Consider the following 24,972-nt stretch of genomic DNA (forward strand, 5'->3'; position numbering starts at 1 on the left):
CAGCGTGAAGATGCAGCCGTGCATTCAACCATCAGACAGGCTAACATAGTCCACATCACACACACACACACACACACACACACACACACACACACACACACACACACACACACACACACACACACACACACACACACACACACACACACACACACACACACACACACACAGACGCGTGCAAAGAAAATGCACACACGCTCACATAAACACGCGTATATATGCACACAAAGTCAAATCCTATTGTTCCTCTTTTACAGAAGAATGCAATGTTCCTCGCAACAAATATTTAGCATAACAAGACATAGTTATGTGGTTAAATGTGTATACTGATACTTTAGTTAAATTAAAAAAAGACTACCTTTACTCATGCATGTCTTAAATCCTTTCAGGATTGGAAACATAAAGGATTTGCATAAATGAAGCTCTTACAAACTACTTATCAGTCCAGGTCTGAAAAAAACAGCTTACAGTATAAAAGGTTTCAGTCCAAAACAATATATTAAACATTTAAAGCAATCTAATGCTTGGTCTTACGAAATAGGAGACATAATCTCAAATAATAGCCAGTGGAACACTGTTAAAAGTAGCCATTCTGTCTTCCTTCAAAAGCTGACATCATCTGTTATCTGTGCTGTCCAAGAAGTTAAGGACCACAGCAAGATATTCAGCTCAAAATAGTCAACACTATCGAAAACTATTTAAAGATTAATTCTAACTGTGGCAGAAAAGTAAAATATAGGCTACTATATAACATAATATATTGAATCCTGATAAAAGCAGCTATATATCTTCCCATTTACTGACATCCGAGTTGTTGAACAGGCAACATAATTTAAGGAGTCACATAAAATTATTTACACAAGGCCTAATAATAATTGTTTAGAGCGAAACCCTTGGAATTTAAACCTATACTGATAAAGCTGCCCACGCAAGATCACATTTAAATGACTATTTATCGGATATATCATCCTCTGCTGTGAATTAATTCTTTCCAGTGCAGTGCAGCTGCATTCTAGAGCGGGGGTCCCATGCAGGGACTGAACATCAGTGACAGCCCATAGATGATGGTCCTGACTGGGTCTCTGATGGGAGATCCCATTCCTCTCTTCTCCTCCAACAATCCCACTGAGCATGTCAATATGAAACACTATACTCCCACACTGGGACCAGGCTGGGGCTATCGCTCTCCACTTCTAGACAAGAGAGGCATATATTGATACGATAAGCTTAAATACCGTGTCTGCGTGAAATGCATCGGCCGAATGAAGATAAGTCCAAATTAAATCAAGGGCCACGAGCGAAAACAAAGCAGTGCATTCCACTCAGTGTGAATGTGATTTAGTGCAGGACTCTTGTCGTATTCTGAGTTGAAGAAAAGAAAGCCAGCCCATAAACCTTTATTTATACAACTTAAAAATCTACAGCCTTGTAAATGTTGTCAGATGGCTGGTGCCAATGTCTTTCAGCTTAATACTACCTATATTAAATCGTTTAAATATTTCATAAGGGCGGTTTTAGAGCGCGGGAGGGGAAATCGTTAGCCTCGGTAAAGTTTCATTAACTGGCCTATTTCGCTGCGAGGCAAACTCATCTCCTAGCGCGTCGCTCTTATTGTAATAAAACAATCTCTCTCGGCTATGTGCTCTCCAACTCATCTCCCTTTCTCTGCCCCTCTCTCTGCCTCTCTTTTACATCATAATAATACACTACATCCCCTTTAAATGCACTATTACTTACCGCTGCCTTTTCATATTGTAACATCACGGGCACTTTAGCGACAATATAAAAGCGTGTCATTCATTATTCAGAGGGAGCCGCGGCCTCGTCCCCCCTTTTAAAAAGTCAGCCGCGCTGCTGAAATTGATAACGGTGGAGACGCGCGCAATAAAAACGCAGCCCCCGGGTACCGCGCCACGGAGCCCAGACCCCGATTATGCAGATCAAGTGGTAATTTCTCAAACAAATCGCACTCTTTCAGTCTTTTGTTGTCGTTTCTTTTGGACTTTTGAATAAGGGTTGTCAGCTTAATATTGCCTGTGAAAAAAACGAGGATTGATGCTCGTCAGTCGTCATCTTAATTGCCCATTGCTTTCCAGCCTATATAATGTGCCAATATTAAAATTGTTTGGCCTATAGGCCTATATACGGTATACCTGAACGAACCCTTGATTGATTGATTGATTGATTGATTGGTTGAATACTTTTTTTTAAGAAGTTTGCATATAGGCAAAAGTACAGGAGTAACAGGACAGTGCAGTTCACTGATACAAGGTCAACTAAAAGGATAAGGACCAAAGCTTAGGCTTGTTTAAATTGGGGTACCTTTTTTCCTCATCCTTCAGGATCATTGTCACGGATCTATCATAGATCCGTGACAGTCGCATCATCTATGGTTTTAGTGGGCTCTTGGTGGCAATTTATTTCTCTTTGGGACATATAAGAAACAATGAAAAGGCCCGACGACACTGTCCTCAAAATTCATACAGAACTGCTATCAATAAATTGGATATGTGGGTGGCCACAACTTGTCTGACGGTAATGTCTCGGTAGGTCAGGCCAGGATATAGTGTGTCATAATAATCACTTAATGTCTTATAATCATTGGATTACATCAGTTTACAAACACCCACTACCTTGAATCAGTGGGTCACCGTCTGCTCGTAAAAAAGTGCTCGGGGGACTGCCTTTCACGCCATAATGGAGTGAGGGCAGATGGAAGTGTTACTATTAACTTATAGGCTACCCAACACCAAAAGCTATATGAGTGTGTTACGGAGTTATAAAATGAGTCGTCCTATTATACCGAAACGCACTCCAAGTTAATACAAAGTGACATATTAATTCGACGGTGTTATTTTTTAATAGATTCCACCTCGTTCAAACGCAAAACATGAAAATGTCTGCAAAGATGACAGCTCTAACAGACCAATTCTCCCCCATCAAAAGCCACCGGTGTGCTCACATATGGCAGGGTGAAGTAGCCAGCAGTCAGTCTGTCCACATGCTCTGCCAAACAAACACCTCGGGCCCTGACCCGCGTCTCATATTGCTTCATAAGCCTATATTGCTGCGAAGTGTCTCTCATATATATATATATATATATATATATATATATATATATATATATATATATATATATATATAGACCTATATAGCTGATGTCCCAGCTATACTAATATTTATTGTTTTTTATTATTATTAGCCTACTATTATTTAAATAATTCACACCATAAACAGAAAACAAAACATATGCCTCAAAGTAGTCGTCTATAGCCATGACATTATTTTGCCAATTATAGCCACATAAAAAGCCACTTTTAAGTTTCAAGGCCGTTATACAGTTATCTATCGCCTTGAGACAAGTTAGTGTGGAAATGCGATTAGTCGACCACTTTGGGCGGTGGCTACATTGAGTCTGACCGTTTAGGAGCTCTCAGAGTCCGGACACTTTATCTGCAGTAGCCCGTGGCCTGCACTTGTCAGGTCATTTAATGTGGTGGTGCTGGAGACCAAGAACAAATAAGGCCATATAACCAAGTTCAATATAGGTGCTGGTGGCAGTGGCGGCTAAGGCCTATAATGAACTATATATTATTCATTGTTGTTTATAAGCTATAGGCTAATATGTCGGCTATTTGTTTATAAATAATATTTATTGTCGTGTATATATATTTAAATAAATGTATATGCATTATTGTATTTATTCATTGCTATTTTAACCGTATTGCTGTGATATATAGTGTAGGTTATTAATTGCGTAATTACGCAACAATTTAGCAGCAGTACAGAACTGTGCACCTTTCTTCCTCAACAACTTAAAATTCATATTTAGGCCTATAACATTACATCACAATCCCATTCAACGTTCCTGGTTGCAAGGTTAAATAAATACAAAATAGACCAGCCTACATCCTTGTGATACATTGTCAAAGTATATGGATATACTGTCTGAGCCATGCATAAAGCATGGACCTTTATAAGCTAGGCTAGGCCTAAATATAAGTATAAATGTTTATTCCATATAAACATTCTTTCAATTTTGGAAGACCATGTTCAGCTAATGTGGCTGTAAAGGCTATGCTTGTCGTAAAAACGGACTAGCCAAAGAAGCTCAACACAGACGGTGAAATGATGCGTAATTTCCGTGCAGGCTGAAAAGTGGTGATGGGAAATCTGAGTTATTGTGCCAAAACATACCTCCATTAACATTCAATCAGTCATTCACGTGCCAGCCAATGAACAGTCGAGAGCGATGCAGGAGGACAGTGACATTAGGAGGGAGGGGGGGAGACGGAGGTTTTGATGCGCTGAGAGGAGAACAGAGCGTCACATCTCTCCAAACGCTCATCAAACTTTCACCAAAGCGACTACAGAAGAAGAGGAGAGACCATTTGAATGGGGGCTTTTTAGACGCCAAGGAAACGGAATTCTTAAACAGACTGTTGGAAAAAGCAATGGAGACACATCCAGCGTTCACTTTTGGAACAATCTGACGGGATTGCATGCACCCTCTCTCTCCAACAGCTTTCTGTAAACCCCCTTGTTGTGAGTGAGTGAGTGAGTGAGTGGCGGGAGGATGGAGCAAGCACCCAGCGCACCGAGCCCTCCACCCAAACCGGTCCACCACGAGCCCATCAGCTTTGGCATCGACCAGATCCTAGCGGCCGGTACGGACCAGGACAACGGGCGGACCGCTGGCAGACAAGGCGGGTTGGATCTAAACAACGGGGACGGCTACTACACTGCCGCGGATCACAGCGCGCCGTCTTACACCGCGCTGTCCATCTCCCTCTCCGGCATAGTGCCTCCCGTAGAGGCGTCGGGTGCATACGGGGAGAACAGGGGTCTCGGTAGCCGAGGAGTGATCCGAGTCCCGGCCCACAGACCCATGGCGACCACGGGGCCTCCAGCCCCCGTCCAGAGCGCTGTGCCCAGCTTCGGGGGGCTGTGCTTTCCCTGGATAGGGAACAGGTTCGCCAAGGACAGAATATCGGGTAGGCCAACCTGTTCTATTTACAAGTTTATCTACCCTAATAATATTAGGGTAGATAGGCTACATAATATAATATAATATAAAGTTTGAAACATATAGGGAATGCAACAGGGTAAATTTTAGTGTAAGTAAAATGTATTTACAGCTATAGCTCATTATCCATTATGAGACCATTATTAACTTATTTCTGCAACTTTGTGTCTTGACAATAATCTTCTCTCTCAATAACTTTAAGCTCTATATTTAAATGGAAATAAATAGCCCAAGGCTATACGCAATGTATTGTGTTTATTGTTTGTGTGAATTGAGGGTACCCCAATTTAAACAAGCATAAAAGCTTTCTTTTGATCTTTATCCTTTTAGTTGACCTTGTATCAGTGAACTGTGCTGTCCTGTACCTTATATGCAAACTTCTAAAAGTATTCAATCAATCAATATTTCAAAAAAGAATTAAATAAACATGCTACAACTTTAGTATTAAACTAATATCATGATGTATTCCAGTAACCATATGCCATGTTTTATATTGAGGTATAGGCTATGCTAAATTATAAATCATCCTATATGCCAACAGTTTATAGTTATAAAACAGAAAAGGCAAACAAACAGGCCTGTCATTACACAGTAGCCATATGGGGAAAACAAACTCATATAGACACATATGGGCATGAGATGATGCCTGCAGGCAACTCATATTTTTGCAATAAACAATAAATAAAGGGGCTTTTTGCTCTATGGCCACATAAGTGAAGCATTGAGACAATTTGCTATACAAATGGCTTATTGCCGAATATCGGTGATGGATGCCATTAAATTAGCATGCTTTAGTGAATCATATGTTCTGAGGTGGGTTGTATATTATATATCTCACTCACCATTTCATACATTACCTTTTATTCCTGCAGCAGCTCTGGTGCCATTCGCGGTCACCCGGCGGATAGGTCATCCCTACCAGAATCGAACGCCGCCCAAACGGAAAAAGCCCCGCACGTCCTTCTCCCGGGTGCAGATCTGCGAGCTGGAGAAGAGGTTCCACAGGCAGAAGTACCTGGCCAGTGCCGAGCGGGCGGCCTTGGCCAAGAGCTTGAAGATGACAGATGCACAGGTCAAAACGTGGTTCCAGAATCGCAGGACCAAATGGAGGTAAACTGAAAGAGTGAAAGCTTATAGCCGGCTGAACAAATCTAAAAAATATATATAGTTTCCTTTTCACGTCCGAAAGCAAACTTCCACCCATTGGTGACTGTAATTTCCTGTAAATCGACTCCACCCTCATGACAATTAGAATTAATTACTCATTTATAATAATAATAGTCTAATAATAATAATAATAATGATGAGATATAATATTAATGGGTATTTCAACTGCAACACATAAGAACTGCCAGTTAGCTGAATTTAGGCTGACTAAGGCTAAGCAGGTCATTTAAAATACCAAACTATATTATATATTAGGCCTACCTATATAATAACTATATCTAGTCCTTTATCAATTAAATTCATAAAAAAGCAAAATACATTATAAAGTGTAAAATGTCTGTTCTGTCAATTTCATGTCTACCCCACCTCTCGCCCCATAATACAATTATTTCCTTTTCTTTTCGATAATATAAACACATGCCACTTATTTTCCATATACACAGTTTAACGAATAGACTTGTCATTGCACTCAGTTTTGTTTCCTATTACCATTAAAATCTAACAAACAAACAAATAACAAACCTGACACTTTTCTTCACTCCCTCAGGAGACAGACAGCCGAGGAGAGAGAGGCGGAGCGTCAACAAGCCAATCGGCTCATCCTTCAGCTGCAGCACTCCGCCCTCCAGAAGTCCCTGAGCGAATCAGCGGGCTCGGACCCGCTGTGCGCCCATAACTCCTCCCTCTACGCCCTGCAGAACCTCCAGCCATGGGTGGAGGAGAGGGAGTAGGCCCTCATTCATTCATTCATTCTGTCACCTGAACGCAGAAGATGTACAACTGTTTAATCTATTAACCACTTTGAAGCCCCAACAAAACGCCCCCTAATCTGAGGAGAACATATGCCAGAAATATCCGATCTACATGCAAGACCTTGATTGGCTATTTCCAATTCCTGGGAAGAGATTTAGAAGGAAACGAGCAGACCAAGTACAGAGCCATGAACTCAGGTCCGTTTCACTAGAAGGCTATTGGAGGATTTAAGTGGTTAACATACGTTTAATTAGACATAATATAGAGGACCGTTTTCTGTTTCCTCGTGGACATCTTTTAAAACCCAGTGGACGATCGAGATTCGACAAACACATGACAAACTTTGAGGAACTCAAGTCAAGGGTTGAGAAATTGGATTTTCACTTGAGAAAATGTGGAAGATGGTGAGTGGCGCCCGACTCGTTTAGGCTACACGGATTTTGAAATATAGCAACTCATAATAGGATATTGCAAATGAGACTGATTGAACCACCCGAGAGACTTTTCAGATCCTAAAACGTTTGCAAAATGAGTCTGTTGTAGTAGGCTACTCCAAATGACAATGTTATTGTTGTGCTGTGATCGTCGCCTGTACATTTTCTGTCTATTTGAGGAAAAATATTGCTGCAATACGCAGTTTATTCTCCACTGGTGAACCAGTTAGCCTATGTTGTATGTGAAGGTGATGCAACCAATGTCGAAGAGCATATAAATGATGGACACTCCCTGCATCTAAAACTTTAATGGACAAATGCAATTACCGGCTATATCCTCCCTGGATTTGTGAGACATGTGCTTAGTTTAACTCAAGACTTTGTCTTTGTACAACAATCTAAAAATGCAACACTATGTGGGAAAAGTCTAAATGCACCAACGCAGACCCTATGTATATATGCAATATAGGCTACAGATAAGGTGCACTGAACTCAAGTAGAAACAAAAGGAACATTTGTACAATTTTAAATAAGCTATAATAAGGAGGAAGACAGAATAGCAGAAAAGAGAGAAAGGGTTGAAATGCATGTTCATTTAGGTTGGTTTATTTTACCTTTTCTTTTGCACATTATCATGCTTCCTTTATGGGCCATGATCATTGAAATGTAGGCCCTCATTCTATAAAATGTACGTTTTTTTTGTACTTCTGCAATACAACATTCTTGTGATGAACCTTTTGCCTGTGCTGTTTATAATGCACTATAAAGTCCATAATTATCTCACACACACACACACACACACACACACACACACACACACTCTCTCTCACACTCACACACACACACACACACACACACACACACACACACACACACACACACACACACACACACACATACACACACACACACACACACACACACACACAATAATTATATCACACTCAAAAAAAGGCTACTCAACAAAAAGGATGAGGCCATCTTTTTTTGAAAAGTTTATTGTTAAATATAATGATTTTATACAATATTTCAATACACACATTATTTCATTCACTTTGCTTGTCAGTTGATCTGTCTGTCTGTCAGTCAGTCAGTCTGTGTGTATGAGTGCATTGGAGACGTTCATCCCCCAAAAAAGAATAATTCTACAATAGTATTATAGCACAGTGAGAGGGCATCATGACGGTAAATAATTAGCTATCGATCTGTTTTTGTTGTTGCTCAATCCTCTTAGCAATGGCTTTCATGTGAAACATGGCTTCCAATCCTCCAGAATCAGTGACAAGGTCATTAATCTTTCATCGCTTCTTCCCTTTTTTCACATCTTTGCTATATTCTTGCTTCCGTTTTGCTATTCCGTTCTGTTTTCGTCCCCTTCCTCTCCCTCACTCACAGTGTAAGGCGAGTTATTGAGAATCAATATTCTTTTTTTTTTTTTACAGACCTGAATGTGCCAGTTAACCTCCCTCTCTCTCTGTTAGAAGTGCTGGTCTTCATCCCCCAGTTCAGGAGTATGCTTCTAAAAGCTGGATTGTTGCCTGGTCATCCATGATGCTGGGTGTAAGATAGGTGTCATGCACTTTCCACAAGAAGATGAAACAAACATGAATTACATTTTAATTGTCATACAGAAATGACAAACAGAAATCTAAAACAACAGCTAGTGCACCAGTACTGTACATGCACACACACACACACTCACAAAAGACAGTGATTCTCAAAATCCATGGTTCCCAAATATTTAGCTGAAGAAAGACCCAATGAGAAATTCGACGCTTGCCCGGGACCCAAACTAGTGAAAATAGCAGATCTAGAAGCTCACACCGCGGGGCGACACGTTGTGAGCCTGTTCACCATTTTTGTTAGCTTCTTTACTGTTTTTTATTCATTATGTATTACGGAAATTATTTAATTTTATTTTTTTCGGAATGAAAATATGAAATAATGTAATTATATTTTTTAAATGTATTATTGATGAAAAGTAGATTTTTTTTGTTTACATTTTGAAATAATATAGGAAACTGCGACGCAAACATGGGTCCCGGCCCACAGTTTGGGAACCAGTGGCCTAAATTCTCTGGCAGAGAGATGACGAGTAGATGCAGGAAAGCAGACAGACTGATAAATGAACACGCCGACAGACTGGAAGACAGACAGATAAATGGACACGCAAAAAGATGTACAACTTCCAAGAATTAAGCCACAAACATGACGATAAAGTATCTACAAGTACGACACTGACCCACACCACTGGAACACACACAGCAGGAGTTGAGGCTACTTTGTCACACTGCCCATTCGACAGAATGAATTAGCCTTCAGTAGGGCTGTTGCAAGCGATCACAAGACTTAAAGACTGAGGTCAAATTCAGTTGTTCACACCTTTATCGGCTGAAGCCTGAGCATATAGTTTTACAGAAAACAAATGAGTTTGCTCGTTTTTTTTATTTTTAAGATGCGCCCTCTGGACCCAGCTTCCCAAATTAATTTGGTACTCAGGTTAACTTCTGGACACCGAGTTTTGTATATAATACTGCACATATTGCAGGCAGATGTCTTCTGTGCTTTATACAATTATATTTGACAAGGAAATTCACAATTAGAAGAAAATGCATCGAAGAGTAGGATTCATTTATAAATTCCATATATACAATAATCCCGTTTGATGTTGTGAAGAGCATTTCCATATAGGTTACCACACTGACCTGGACTGCTTAACATCACTGATTTCGCAAAAGCACTTGACAAAGTGTGAGACGAGTTCAGGACCAGTATTTAAACAATGACGTGTAGTGATACACTGTCCAAGAAGACGGTAACTATAACAACGTCAACAGCAGCGACGGAGCGAGATGGAGGGCAGCAGGGTCAGACGTGAAAAGGCTACAAGATCACAGGAAGGTCATCATCAAGGTCAGGGGAAACTTGGGGATTGAGTTTGGACCACAAATCCCACCTAAATGCCTAATTTATGCTTCATTGGCCTCTGAAAATAACGGCTCTGCAAGCTCACGGCCCAGTGCATCTGTGACGCGTTGTGAGCTTGTAGATCGGCTATTTTTGGCACGCAACACCATCGTGCAACAAAGTATAAATCAGGCATATAACCGAGTGTAATGATGGTTTCATGGTATTGATGTAGCAAGACACCTCCACACAGTTGTGACAACCTGTTGAGAATACAACTATACAAAAAATGTCCAGTGTCTGCATTCAGTCACAAATTGAACTCATCCTGTTTTCCCTGCGGTTCAAGCTTCCCCTCCCCTCACTCTTTTCCACTCATCTTAGCTTGCTCCGTACTTTCACTTGCTCCGCTGGGCTGTAGCCTCTTCATTGTTTAGATGACGTTTTCAAACAGCTGTAGAGACTTCATGATATTTTCATCCTGTGTGAATTGAGAAGGGGTGGGGGGGTCAGGTAGAAAAGAAAAAAGGCGTCTGACATCAAAACTCAACTCAGTCATAACCCAGCTCGCCACCTGGGGATGCTAAAAGCCCATAAAATGAGGACGATGTGCTTGCTCCAGTGGTATGGCCTCATGGAGGGATAACAAGAGGCCATCTGTCATGTGATATAAAATATAGCAATAGTGGGCTTTAGCAAGCAAAGAGTGCAGCACAAAGATGTTTCTGAGATTATATGGTCAGAAGAGGAGGCTAATGGAGAGAGAGAAAGAGGTAAAGAAAAGGGAGAGAGAGATAGAGAGAGAGAGAGAGAGAGACAGTTAAACAGACAGACAGAGTACCTCTTGGCAGGAAAGGATGAATTCATCAAGAGTGACCACTCCATCCCTGTTTTTATCCATTTTCTGTGGAAAGCAATGCAGAATGTTGAAGCGGTATTAGTCACGCAATGAGGAACTATAAAGGAACTAAGAAACTAATTTCATGGGAGTGATGGCCAGATATTGCCCTTTCATTAGTTCCTTTTATTAGGGGCCAGGCAGCTATTCTTCATTCGATGCTGTTTCCAATAAAGATTTGCTTCATTTTTATTACATGGACTACTCTCACTCATATTCACATTAGGGTGGCAGTAAAGTGTCTGTGAACCAGTAGGTCCCTCCATGGTTCGATCCCTGGCTTGATGTCTTTACAATTTTAGGTATTTAGGCTCTCATCCAGGACGACTTACAATAAGCAAGGTAATCACATACATAGAATGCAAAGAGACAATGTAGTGCCTCGGGAAACTAGGATCACAGGAAGAAGCTAGTATGAGTCTAAATAATATAAAATAAAATACAAATCTGTACATTTAAATGATAGGACACCAGGTAAAAAATGAACCTAGCATCTGTTTAAATAACATGCTATCAATCATTGCATTCACACTCTTGATTTAGTTTGCCGCTCATGACCCTAAATAAATAAATGCTCACTTCACACTGGGTGTGATTGCCCCATGGTAATAATAGCCAGTCGGGGGGAAAAAACATGCTTTTTTCGTGGCCCCAGGCCTCCGGTGGTCCCCGCAGGCCCCCTCCGAGGCCTCTGCCCGGCCCAGGTGCCCTGAGCTCCAGGTCACATACTACAGACCTCTGCAGGTGCCCGGTGCACCAGGTGCTCCCGCATGGCCACCCATAATTAGAATGCTACAATGTGTAAAGCTACCATATCTACAGTTTCTCACTTGGCAAGAAGCTCATGACTGTATTTCAATTTACTAGATACAAATCTGCAAAAGATTCCCGTAAACAGTAACTAGCATGGTGTGTGCTATTCTCAGTGTTCTGTGTTCGATACCAGGCACTGCCAACTGACTATTCTGCAGGTTCAGTCCTCAAATTGCCTGGCCCCATCCATTGTTAGGCAACAGCTATACTTGAATTTATCTTTAGTTCTTATCTGTACCTCTCCTGTGTTTCATTCTTACTCCTGTTGCTACTGTGATGCCTGAAATTCCATCTGGGGATCAATCTTTATCTTTATCTTAAACCCTCCATGTAAATGTTAATACATCTTTTTGTTAGCTGTTCCACATGTAGAGTACACCCAATCTCTCAGTGACACAGATATGTGACAAGCATCCTTACTTTGTATAATTTATTATCAATGTTGGTGTCCTGAGCTGCTGTTTGACAGAAAATACATTATTTTAAGCGTTTGTACCTGGAAGAAGGCATCCACATGGTGTTTGGGTGCGTCTGTCTTCAGAACAGGGTAGGTGTACTTCCCCATCATGTCGTATATTGCTCTGACAATGTCTGTCATTTCCTGCAAATCACACATAGACACAGACATATTAACTCATATGCTGCCATTTAACAATACCTTCGTACTCTTTAACTGCCATTCGTCTCCATAGACTTCCATGTAATTCATAGTGCACGGATCATGCACACCCATGCCTAGATAATGCACCACGTGTGTCCACATTGCTCACAGCTTTCAAACAAAAAAATCCGAATGGAAATCCGTTCAGGCATTCATGAGATAGCAGCCATTATGTTTTACACTGTTGTGAGCTTGGAGGTCTGCTACCTGAGTTGTATGGGGGTTGTATGGGGGTTAAACAAGCAATTTCGCGATCGCTATCATGCCTACTAACGTTTTTGGGGTCCAAAAAAAAAAAATTGAAAAAAAAAAAAAAAAAAAAAAAAAAAAATTATTTACGGGATTCACGGGCGTGGCAGGGTGGTACAACGGGATTTTTAAGGGATTCACGTTTTTGGCAGTTAATGAGTTAATAGTTGAGCCGCCTCAAAGCACAGAACAAGACTAGAAAAGTGCACTTCTCAGAGTCAGGCCAGGTTGGCTGGCTACCCACTGTACCCAGGGCTGTCTCAGTCATGGGATGCAACACGAGGAAGCTGTGAGGGATAGTTTGTTCAACGGTGCAACTGTTGGTGTTTTTGACGGCCTCTATGGGCAAATATTAAAGCGGTTTTGGAGGTGCATTATAGAGGCCCCTCAACATGCGATTCAAATTTGGGTATGATTGGATGGTGCGTTCATGATGTATGGCATTTCTTGTAAGAATTGGGCTCTGCCCACTTAATGTCCGGCCTGGCGAGGATAATACAAATATTGTAATGAGGCTGGCCGTTGTCCAGCCATACTGTATGCCAGGGGTGCCCAAAAGGTAGATTGTGATCTACCAGTAGATCACAAAAGCTATGCAGGTAGATCACATGACATGACCCTAAACAAACTATAATTAAAATATAAAGACAAAAATGAACAAAAATAACAAGACTCCTATTTTTGACATCTGTCAATTAAGGTGATTGATTGATTGACATCAAAAAGGGCCTGTCAGCTCCCTCCATGGCTTCTAAAGTAGGCAAACCCCTCAAAGCAATGTTTTGTTTTCTAGCGTCAGTAGCATTACAAAGAACCTGCAAAACCTACCACTTCCATACAGAATGTGATGAAGACTTTTCCCCCCCATTTCATGTGCGCTTGTCGTAACATCAGTGCCGCTGTTCCAAAGCCCCCTCAGGTACATTGGTTTGGGTGGGTAGATCATGTTGAGGTGCTCATTTTAAAAGTAGCTCTCAAATCAAAAAAGTGTGGGCACCCCTGCTGTATGCATATGAATCTGTTCACAACTTTGTCCACCAGAGGGTGCTTTTGCTTAACTACACACACCTCTATGATGACTTCTAACGTAAACAGTGAAGACAATTTGTTCAAAGATTTTAGTAGAAATAGTAGAAACAATAGCTGAAGAAAAGATCGGAGTGAACAACATGCTAACAAAACACACTTCGGCATTGGTGGACAGGCAAATGGAAAACACAACCTCTTTGTTGATGTATCCGTCTTTGTTGATGTCATAGAGATTGAAAGTCCACTGGAGCTTCTCTCTAACGGTGCCCCTCAGTAGGATGGAAAGAGCTGTTACAAAGTCCTGCAGAGAGAGAGGAACAGGATGCAAAGCCCTTCTAATACACAATACAGTAGGTCAAAACATTATATAATCATTTACTGTTATTTCATTCATGGCTGAGTGTTTCTTGCCTATATCTTTTGAAATAATTTAATTTCATAATTTATGAATTTCCAAGTATTCATTAGAAATCTTGTTTTTATTTATGAACAAAACTAGTTTTCTTATTGCTAAGTTCACACACATGGGTCAAAATTACACATGTACTGTAAGTGTGATTTAAAACAAAATAATGTTTCTTTTTGCCTTTGTTGATAGTTCAAGTGAAGATAGACAGGATAGAGGGAGAGAGAGAGAAGGGGAGAGACATGCAGCAAAGGTCATTGGGATCAGGACGTGAACCTACAACAAGCTGTCAAAGCCCATGTGGCATGCGCCTGGACCACTAGGCCAGCGGGCACCCCCCAAGACAAAATAATGTTAAAATAATTCTTGAATTCCAAATATGTTTATTTGTCACTTGGTCACACATAACAAATTATACTGCATCACCGATAACTGTTAATACTGATACTGAACTGTTAGTGTTGGTTAATATACATGCATAGAGCAGAGTGGTGGCAATGGAAGTATATCCGGTCATCATTGACAACGGAAGCCACGATGGCTACGCCACGACGAGCATAATAGGAAGGCCGCCGCGTTGGTGCTGAAGCCTTGGGCGTGGGCCTGGGTGGAGCTGTCATAGGTGCAGATCCCCCTTGCAGGGTGGGAGAAACCTCTGGGCTGCATGTGCTTTACCTTCCGAAGGGAAGGGAAAGACGTTTGCTGCCATGTTATTTGTGTCCAAAGTGGTCGCTGATGCCCAACATTACATCATGTGGCAAATTTTGACCCATGAGTGTAAACTTGATGTAATACAAAAACAATTTCTTGTGTTCATATACAATAAGAAAAACGTTCGAATTTAAATTGGAATATTACAGTAAATGATTAAATAAACATATTTCAAAGGATAGAACAAAGAAACACCCCCTGCATTAAATAACACAAATTAAATTAATACAGGTCATTTTTTGATTCATTTGCATCATAAAGAGGGGTAAGGTTAGAATAAATGAAGGATTTGTGATGATGAAAAACTAATTAATTGAGGAATACTTGTAATACTGAGTGATTCAATTAATGCATGTCAAAGATACAGAAAATAAAATCTGCAGGTCACTTTTGACCAATCTTGTGAATCAAAGGGTTAAGGGCCATTTATAGTTACGGATGGATGATTTTGTGTACGTTTGGGGTTGAGGAGGAACTTACGGTAATTGCGTCGACATGCATAGTTCCGTCTGTTCTCTGTGTTATATACGGTTCAATTACATACTGTATCCAATAGATGGCACCCAAATGCATCTTCCCAATGAGCAAACATGTTGATAGGCATCGGCGATTACATGCATTAAGTAAATAGCCTACAGCCGTGCTGTGCGTTCTTTCAATGGCATCGTACTCTATTTTCACTCCATAGTTGATGTCCCTGCACGCCGTCGCCGTCTGAAAATGCTGTTATTAAGCCTATTATTAATATTATTATTTGGATAAAGTAGAACAACTTTTAAAACCAATCATAATCATTTAAAATGGTATCATGATCTGACACTGGCACTTTGCTGCTTCTGCGTTCTGCCTCCGCTGCTGCTGTGTGCACTGCAGTTGTACAAGTGGCAACAGGTCTGCGTCGGCTTGTTCACTGTTCAGCGTTACTTTGTGATTTATTTATTTTTTACTTCCTCCTACTACGAAATGGATACCAGAAAAAAAGACGAAACATTTCTCCCTCTACTGCCCCCACGGTTGACAAAAGTTCGCCACGGGTACTTCATGTGTACGTACGTTTTTATCGGTTTTAATCCGTTAGGTTGAGTGTTGTCCGTAACGTTACGGACAGAGACAATTACGTCCAGAGCTACGGAGAGACCGGATCAAAGTACTCTCCGTCTCCGTTCGTTATGTATCCCCGCGTTGTTTATGTACTACTATGCATGGTACTTTAGAGGAGAGATAGGATGATGGCTCTGGGACAGAACGAGAACATTGTAGTTACTGTAGGTCAAAGGCTGAACAATGCAGCTGGTCTTCGGCTTCTGTAGGTACTTTGTGAAAAAGCCACCTTCAATACTAAATGCATTTTCCATTTGGAGGTTATTTTTTGGAAAGCCTTTGCTAACCATATGACAAAACGTTCCAGAGGATACTTTTTTTAGACTTCAGAAGGACTGTGTTCTGCCGACCTCAAACTTGATGGAGCCACTTTGCGCCGTGTCAAAGGAATTGAACAGGTAGTGTGCATATGTGCTGGCATCTGCAAGCAAGAGAGCAAACAGGACATGAGGATTAAAATACACCATTACACACAAGAGTACCTGTGTGTACTGAAGCATTAACGTAACACAGTAAGATAAGATAAAAGTAATACATTACTTGCCACAGAAAGCAATATTATAACGTAACAAATCACTATTTATTTCAAACAATAAATATTTTATGAATTACATTTTGAAAGTAACTTCCCCAAAATCAATAAGCACACAGCGTACCTCCATGTGGGAAGAACTGGGAGTATATCTGCTTGAATGTTTCTTCATTCACAACACCACTTGGACATTCCTAGAGAGGGAGGAGGAGGGAGGGGGAGAGAGAGAGAGTCAGAGACAGAGAGAGAGAGAGAGAGAGAGAGAGAGAGAGAGAGAGAGAGAGAGAGAGAGAGAGAGAGAGAGAGAGAGAAAGATCACAATGAGAAGAGGACTGGGTCAAAAGCCCAGTATTTGGCTGAGCATTATATGACTTAAACAGATGTTTATCAATGCAAGAGCAACATTTTTCTGTCATATGCTGAAATATTGAAAATAATAATTATCTGTTCCTTATTAATAACCCATTTAGTGCTCCAGACATGAACGGGTTAAATGTGTAGCGTGCCGCTCGCAGGGCTCCACTACGCTCCATTGTCTTATTTTGAAGGCCAGAAGTCCATTGCGTAAATACTTCCGGGTTGACGTCATGACGTCATACAACGGGAGCGGTCGTCACACCATGTGGTTTCTAAAATGGCCGATCGATGCCTTTGTTGTTATGTTTTTGTAGCGAGAATCTAATGCCATCCTTGGCTTTAAAAGTGTTGTTTGGAGAAAATGGACATTAAAGATGAGATTCCCCGTCGGCCTCCATGTTATGGGATTACTATTTTGTGCACGTGGATCCGTGATGATGATGAATCGGCGAGGCCGATCGTGCCAGGACCTTCCGCCAGGCTATTGGGTAGGAGAACCGGCGTTACTCTATATACAGTATTTCGGCTAGAAATGAGTTAAGTGTGTTGTCTGAGTGCTTCAACTGTGCGTTCTCCCTCATGGAGTGCTGTTTCTCTCTCAGACAGTCTCGTATATAGCGCTTATGGACGTTTCAATCACCACAATCCTATCCACAACTTTCCCATGTCACGTCGTGCATTGCGCAGAAGGTGTGCAGCAGTTTCCGGCATCGCAGCCAAGAATGATCTACAAGCTCACAACGGTTGCATCTGCGACACGACGTGAGCTTGTATGTCTGCTCTTAACCGGAAGTGTCCCACAGATAATGCTACAGTAAATTCTCACGGAAACAGGTGAATAGCCTGGAGGAATGATTACAGGGGACTTACATCCCATAGTGTGGAGGGATGATTGCCCTGAGATTGGTCTAGTTTGTTATTATGCCAACCAGCTGAATAATGCTGTAATGTGTTTGCCTGTAACTTTGCCTATCGTGTTTGACCAAAGCTGTTCTGTACCTTGGTTGCCTGTAACATTATTATTATTTTTAGATTTGTTTTCTATGCCTTTTTTTTATGCCTTTTTTTATAGGACTGTAGACAGTAGACTGAAAGGAAATGGGGAGAGAGATGGGGAGTTTGGGTTGCCTGTAACTTGGATGCTTTTAGCCAAACGAGTGAGACAGCGACAATTAATGTCATGAACTATAGAAAGGGTCTTCAACAGGGGGTCCTCAGAGTTACTACAGGGGGTCCTCCAAATCTTTGTGTGATAGAAACCTATCCCCCCCCCCCCCCCCCCCTATTTTACATTAACCACTTTAACCCATATTCAGAGAACTTTAGCCAAAAATAGCAGATCTACAAGCTCACAAGAGGCGTTGTGAGCTTGTAGATCGGCTATTTTCGGCAAAGAGGTTTGGACTAGAGGGGAAAAAGAGAAGACTAAGTACAGAGTGAAAGATCACGTGTATTAAGTATTGACGGTTCAAGTGGTTAAATATCCGAAAACACACATTAACATGAATCCAAAATACACTGACGATTGTGCTGTCAAACAATGAAACTATATGGAATCTATGAAAAGGTTGTGGGGGTCCCTGCTTCATCTCTTTCTCTCAGCTAAGGGGTCCCTGGCTGGCCTGAAAACATTGAAGACCCCTGAACTATTGTATTGAACAGAGATGGCTCACGTTCTTGAAGCCCCGGTACAACACCTGCAGCTCCCTCTTGCTGAAGTTGGTTTGAGCCTCTAGCTGGTCAAGACCCTCTGGCCGATGACACACCATGGACATCTCAAAGTCATCATCTATCTTGTCTGTGGGGAGAGAGACACACACACACACACACACACACACACACACACACACACACACACACACACACACACACACACACACACACACACACACACACACACACACACACACACACACACACACACACACACACACACACACACACACACACACACACACACACACACACACACACACCAATCAGTTTACAGATCAACAGTCATTCCTTTATTTCTATTCTTATTAGTCGGTCAGATTGTCGATTCATCTCAAATCTGTCTGTCTCTTGTCTCTCATGCTTTCTCTCTTTTCTATGTCCCATCTCTCACACTCACTCCCTTCTCTATTCCTTCCTTCCATAGAGAGGTAGAAGTGAGGTGAGGCTGAGAGAGATGGTGGTGAAGAGAGGCAGAGGTCGGTCCAATATCCCCGTGTTATCCCCGTGTCCCTCCCCCTAGCTGACCCAGTCATCATTAACAGCGCATTAGTCTATTTTCCCTGCCAGCGGGGAGGTGAGAGAAGAAGACATAAACACACAGAGCGAGAGAGAGAGACAGAGAGAGAGAGAGAGAGAGAGAGAGAGAGAGAGGTGTGTTGAGGACAGGTGACATACAGTACACGCCAGTGGGAATAGGGCTTTATAGGAACAAAAGAAAAGTACACACACACATTTCTCTCCATGTCCTCGTCGTTCTTTCATACACTATGCATTTGCAGGAACATACTGTGCTGAACACAGTACATTTCTCTTAATTCAAAATTAATACTATTTAGAAAGCACTTTTCAAAACAAAGTTCAACATGATATAGTGAGATAATCAAACGTATATAATCCAAAGAAAGATATATATATATATATATATATATATATATATATATATATATATATACATACATACACAGTACACACACACACACGCGCGCGACCTCGCCTGTCGCGCCAATTCTTGGCCACCTGGCCAGTGATGTATATCGGACCAGTTACCCACATATGGAGATCCATGTACTGTATTTAGTACATCCGTTTTATGCCCATACATGGAGATCCCTGTCTGAACCAGCCGCACCGATATGGGCTGTCTTCCTCCATATATGGGCATTCCCATATGAAGTCCTGTTAGATATGGGCTTAATATTGATGACATCAGGGATCTCCATATATGGGTATAAAAGGGATTCTGTTAGAGCGGTTCCCATGACATCACAACATACAATATATTTCATGCCCATACATGGAGATCCCTATGTCTTGGCCATCTGGCCATTGATATATATCGATGACATCAAGGATCTTTATATATGAGCATAAAAGGGATTATGGGGAATACCCATATATGAACTTGTGTGAACATAATCTAAGTGTAATCAAAGTCTCAGAGTGAAATGAATAATCAGGACCTTACAATGAAGGCTAGCTCACACCTACCCTCCACGTCTTCCTCGTTTCGTGCGCACACGCACGCACGCACACACACACACACACACACACACACACACACACACACACACACACACACACACACACACACACACACACACACACACACACACACACACACACAGCTGCAGGCCCTTCATTTCATCAGCCAGTTCAGTCTTTGTCAGTGTCACATTAGTGGGAGGTGGAGAGGTCTGCCTCTAGCCCAAGGTGAAGTAATTCACACCCAGATCACAGCAACCCTGAGGTATAAAAACTCATATACACACATACACAACAATACCACTTCACACAGATGCACACGTGCAGAAACAGGCTTGTGTGCGACAAACATTCACATATTATGCACGTTTGCAAGTGCCATTGTCATGCATGCAGCCATACACATATGCACATTTAAAGTCACCCCACGGTTATGTGCAAATATGCGTCATGCAGCAGCATCCACTTTGTTAACACTGTATATCACATTCACCACGGCCATATGGCTACTAAACCTTACTCCTAAGTCCTAATGCCTAATTTAGACTCCATTGTATGACAGTACCGGGCCGTCTAAGGCTCAAGGGTTCCTTTGCGACTCCTTGCCCATACTAGCCTTGTCTCCACAGATATAATCACCTTCACACTTCAAACTCACTCACTATATAAACTCAAGAGCCTTGGACCCTTCATTACAATATATGACCGCCACAGCTCTTTTAAAGGGAGAAAGCACCTTGCACAGTGCACATTTTAATGAAGGTCATACCATCTCCCCATAGTTACTTATGATCTAATTATGCATCATTCTCCATTATGGCTGCTACTGTAAGTATCGAAGGCATCTTATAAGGACATTATCAGTGAAATATGACTCAATAAACACTATACAGAATGGTCAATTTGTATCTTAATTGCTTGATTGCAATATACGGTACATAATATTATAAGTAGTATATTAATTATAGTTAACACCAAATGCACCTGGAGTGCTCAGCAATGTTCTTCCTTTGTCCCCTGGCATAGCCAGTATACACAATTAGAGAATAATGGTACCACATCGATACAGCATGGAATTCAAAATCGTATCCAACGCTAGCAAAATATTCTACGTTTTGGGTCTGAGAGGCCAAATCTCATCAAATGGTGGTCCGTGGCTCAAATGCCAAATAAATAATGGACATTGATATGAAAAAGTGAAAACAACTGACTTAGATGCATATTAATTAACAAATCATATCAGTGTGTGTGTGTGTGTGTGTGTGTGTGTGTGTGTGTGTGTGTGTGTGTGTGTGTGAGTGAGAGAGAGAGTGTGTGTGTGTGTGCATGTGCGTGCAATTCATACTGAAATAGATATATACCGGTATATGCTCCAATTCACTCAATTACATGGTCCCTTCTGCTGCTAACGTCATCTACTGTAGGCCTGAAGAGGGTGTCGAAAAATGTCTCCAGCTGACAGTAAGGACTTTCACCAGGACACCACCCTCCCCCAGTTCTCTGACCAACCAGCAGGAGTCACTAGTGTCAAGGACACAAAGACTGTCTAGGTGAGTACCCCTGCACCCAGTCACAAGGAGGGGGGGGGGGACTGGGGCCCAAGGTGGAGGGGCCTTAATTATGTTATACTTTAGCTCTTGAAAAATAGCAGATATACAAGCTCACAGCGGTGACAGCGCGGCACTTGCGAGCTTGTAGATCTGCTATTTTGAAAAGTTGTGAAAATGTGTGCAAATCTTTGAATATGTATTTTTTTAACGAACATTATTTTGTAACTCAAATGTTGGTTCTGGGTGCCCCACTGACATAGAAACATAGGTATTTCAAAAAACCTAAGGATTTGAAATATTCACGATTTAAAGAAAATAGCAGATCTACAAGCTCGCAGCTTGTATATCTGCTATTTTTCAATAGTTAAAGTTCCCAGGGCCCAGAATTTGGTGCAACACCCCTGCCTGCACCAACCAGACGTCCCTAGAAAAAGGTATTTTAACAGAATCAACACACACATACTGTAGTTCAGACATGGCATTAGGCTAGCAGTGATGTCCCAACACTAAAAAATATACGCAACAAGGCAAAGTACACAAAACATGCAGGGCCGACACAGTGACACATAATACTGCAGACCATACGTTTTATTCAACTTCAGGCACAGTACGACCTTTTAAACATTACAACCAACTATTACTGGATGCAATAGTTGGATGACAGGGCTTACTACTAGTTACTACTATTAGTTTTAGTGCCATCAACTCACCCTCTACTTTGATGACTCCCAGCATATGTAGCATTTTGAGGGCTCCACAGCATAAACAGATGATGGCTATGGTGTGCAGGCTGTTATCGCCTTCCCTCTCTGCATCCATCCCTCACCGGTATGTTCTTCCACCGGCCCTAACCTTTATGTACTGTACATCAATCTTCTCCTTATGAGTTGTCCTCTCCTATAGGTCGTAGTTTTTAACTTGCTTTTGTACTTTTACACTTAAGCCTTTTAACACGTACGCAAGGTATGAAAAATCCTATCTTTAAAAAGGAAAGTAAACTAAACTCACTATAAAAACTCCGTTGGCTAAGGAGCTACGACTTGATCTCTGTTTTAGCCTGGTATTAAACTCCCCACATAGCGTGGTGTTCCTCCCTGTTTCTCCCATCTCATGACTAGACTAATGCCTCTCTCTCTCTGTTTTTATCCTTCTCTCTCTCCACCCCCCTGGGGCCTCTCTCGTCCCCTGACCTTGCCCCCCCCCCACCCCACCCCCCTCTCTCTCCCTTGTTCCCCCTCTCTGTTGTCGCCACATGGCCACACCGTCCTTCACTCCTTTGGCACCAGGAATGTTACTTTAGGGTGTGACCCGAGTCCACCGAGGCAATGCCAAACTCCCCTTCCAACATGTGTGTACGTACGTGCGTGCGTGCGTGCGTGCGTGCGTGCGTGCGTGCGTGCGTGCGTGCGTGCGTGCGTGTGTTTGCGTGCGTGCGTGCGTGCGTGCGTGCGTGCGTGTGTGTGTGTGTACAAGTGAGCACATCTGGATTTGACAAATTAGGCCCATTAAGAAGTACGTTATTTTCACTGTGCAACCAATAACGAGACAAAGCTTAATTTACCACAAAGTGACTCTTCCAAATATTTCATAAATAATTCCTGTGACATTTATCTCATTTTAAAGTAACCACTATTGTACTGACTACAGCCATAGAGATAAACCATAGAGGTAAACAGCTCCATCCAATGCATGCCAAGTCATTAACTGGGCTATAGCCCATATAGACCAGCAGAGGGCAGCAGACACTAAACATTTGTTAGACGCTAGTGTATTGGCAAAGCTTAGTGTAGATTTGTATTTATTTAAAGATTTGATTTGTTATATTTAATAGATCTGAATTGCAAACTCCAGGGGGCTCTGTTGTATCATGAGTTTGCCCGCAGAGTTGTGACTTGAAAGTTTGTGTTTACTTACAGTTTTGCAACCAAATTAAGAGTGCTGGGGAAAATGACATTATGGCGGAACATCTCATTTAATTTGCCAGAGGCTTAAACGAGGCAGAGCCCATGGAAGAATCACTCAGACTGCACGATAAGATGAATGGAGCCTCCCCTGTGTTTGTCCAAGTATTCAAAATGTATTCAATTTCTTGCACATTCTGCACATTAAGGCGAGCTGACGGTCTTGCTCAGTCAGCTCTCCCTCACTCACTGCTCAGCCTGTGTAACAGAATGTTAAAGGAAGCTAAATGGGATATTAGCACATTGCCAAAAGCCCAGCATCTGCATCCTTGGGAAATCATAATGAATCCTCTTGTGTTGAAGAATAACATAATGAAAATATTGTGGGTTTTTTAAGGTGCAACATTTGTCTAATTTAGACTAACCTAGTAACCTTTGCTAGCGTTAATGTCAGTGATGAATATTCACACGGATGTGTAGCCATGTTCACCATGGTCTGGTCAGTGTTTTGTTTGTCATTTCTCTGCTATGTTCTAATTTTAAAATGTTGTCCTAGTTCAGACATATTTTGTAAAGCAGCTGCCGTTTAGCGACGTTTCTGCATTAGGGATGAATTGTGCAGCGATTCTCCTATTTAGTCACGGAGAGAGAATATTGGGACCTGTGGACCAGTAGGACACATTCTAAGAGTTGAGGCCCTGCAATGCTTTGATGTACTTTAGGAACAAAATGTCAAATGGTAGTGTTAGCTCTTGGATGCAGAATATGCAGTATACAGTATCTTATTGGATGCTTTGAGCAACGATTACTGTCGCTGTGGGGGAAAACAGCAGGATGCATATTGTAAAACGGCGCTTTGTACAGTATAGCTTGGCTGACTCAGGATTCTATCAGTGATTCATAATTCAAGGACCCCCAGCATGATATGCATAAGGCTACAGCACCCCATGTAATAGGATTTTTATTTCTGGGATCTCAATCTACACTGTAAAATCATCAGTGTTATTTAACTCTGGGAGTTTACACTCTTTAACTCTTTGAGTTACAGACCTAAGAGCTATAATTTCATCCATGCCTTACCCCTTATCCCTAAACCTCTGTCTTTTTTTACTATTTTGAAAAAAAAAAAAACATTTTAAAATACTTCAAATAGCCAATCTACATCGACACATTGTGAGCTTGTAGATCAGCTATTTGAACTATTTAAAAATGTTTTTCAAAATAGTAAAGGGTTAGGGTTAGTTTGGGGGACGAAAGGAGGGCCCTAAGTGTCCATTTG

At 41.6% G+C, this 24,972-nt stretch overlaps 2 protein-coding genes across 2 annotated transcripts; one reads left to right on the top strand and one right to left on the bottom strand.

The window, feature by feature from the left end:
* Window positions 1-4,576: 4,576 nt before the first annotated feature.
* On the top strand, window positions 4,577-6,924 carry tlx3a (T cell leukemia homeobox 3a; the record flags this gene model as incomplete). Its single annotated transcript, XM_080745579.1, has 3 exons — window positions 4,577-4,994; window positions 5,899-6,136; window positions 6,741-6,924. 3 exons carry the CDS (start codon window positions 4,577-4,579, stop codon window positions 6,922-6,924), a joined length of 840 nt encoding a protein of 279 aa, XP_080601705.1.
* Window positions 6,925-10,197: 3,273 nt separating this feature from the next.
* kcnip1a (Kv channel interacting protein 1 a) lies at window positions 10,198-22,614 on the bottom strand. The gene is made up of 8 exons (XM_080745497.1): window positions 22,503-22,614; window positions 18,718-18,842; window positions 16,812-16,881; window positions 16,506-16,576; window positions 14,131-14,238; window positions 12,495-12,599; window positions 11,129-11,191; window positions 10,198-10,768 (listed from the first exon to the last, which is right to left on the bottom strand). The coding sequence occupies exons 1-8, from the start codon at window positions 22,609-22,611 to the stop codon at window positions 10,721-10,723; spliced, it is 699 nt and encodes a 232-aa protein (XP_080601623.1). The 5' UTR covers window positions 22,612-22,614; the 3' UTR covers window positions 10,198-10,720.
* Between the last annotated feature and the right edge of the window lie 2,358 nt (window positions 22,615-24,972).

This window comes from Nannobrachium achirus, assembly GCF_963921795.1.
Source record: "Nannobrachium achirus genome assembly, chromosome: 17".
Taxonomy (NCBI): domain Eukaryota; kingdom Metazoa; phylum Chordata; class Actinopteri; order Myctophiformes; family Myctophidae; genus Nannobrachium; species Nannobrachium achirus.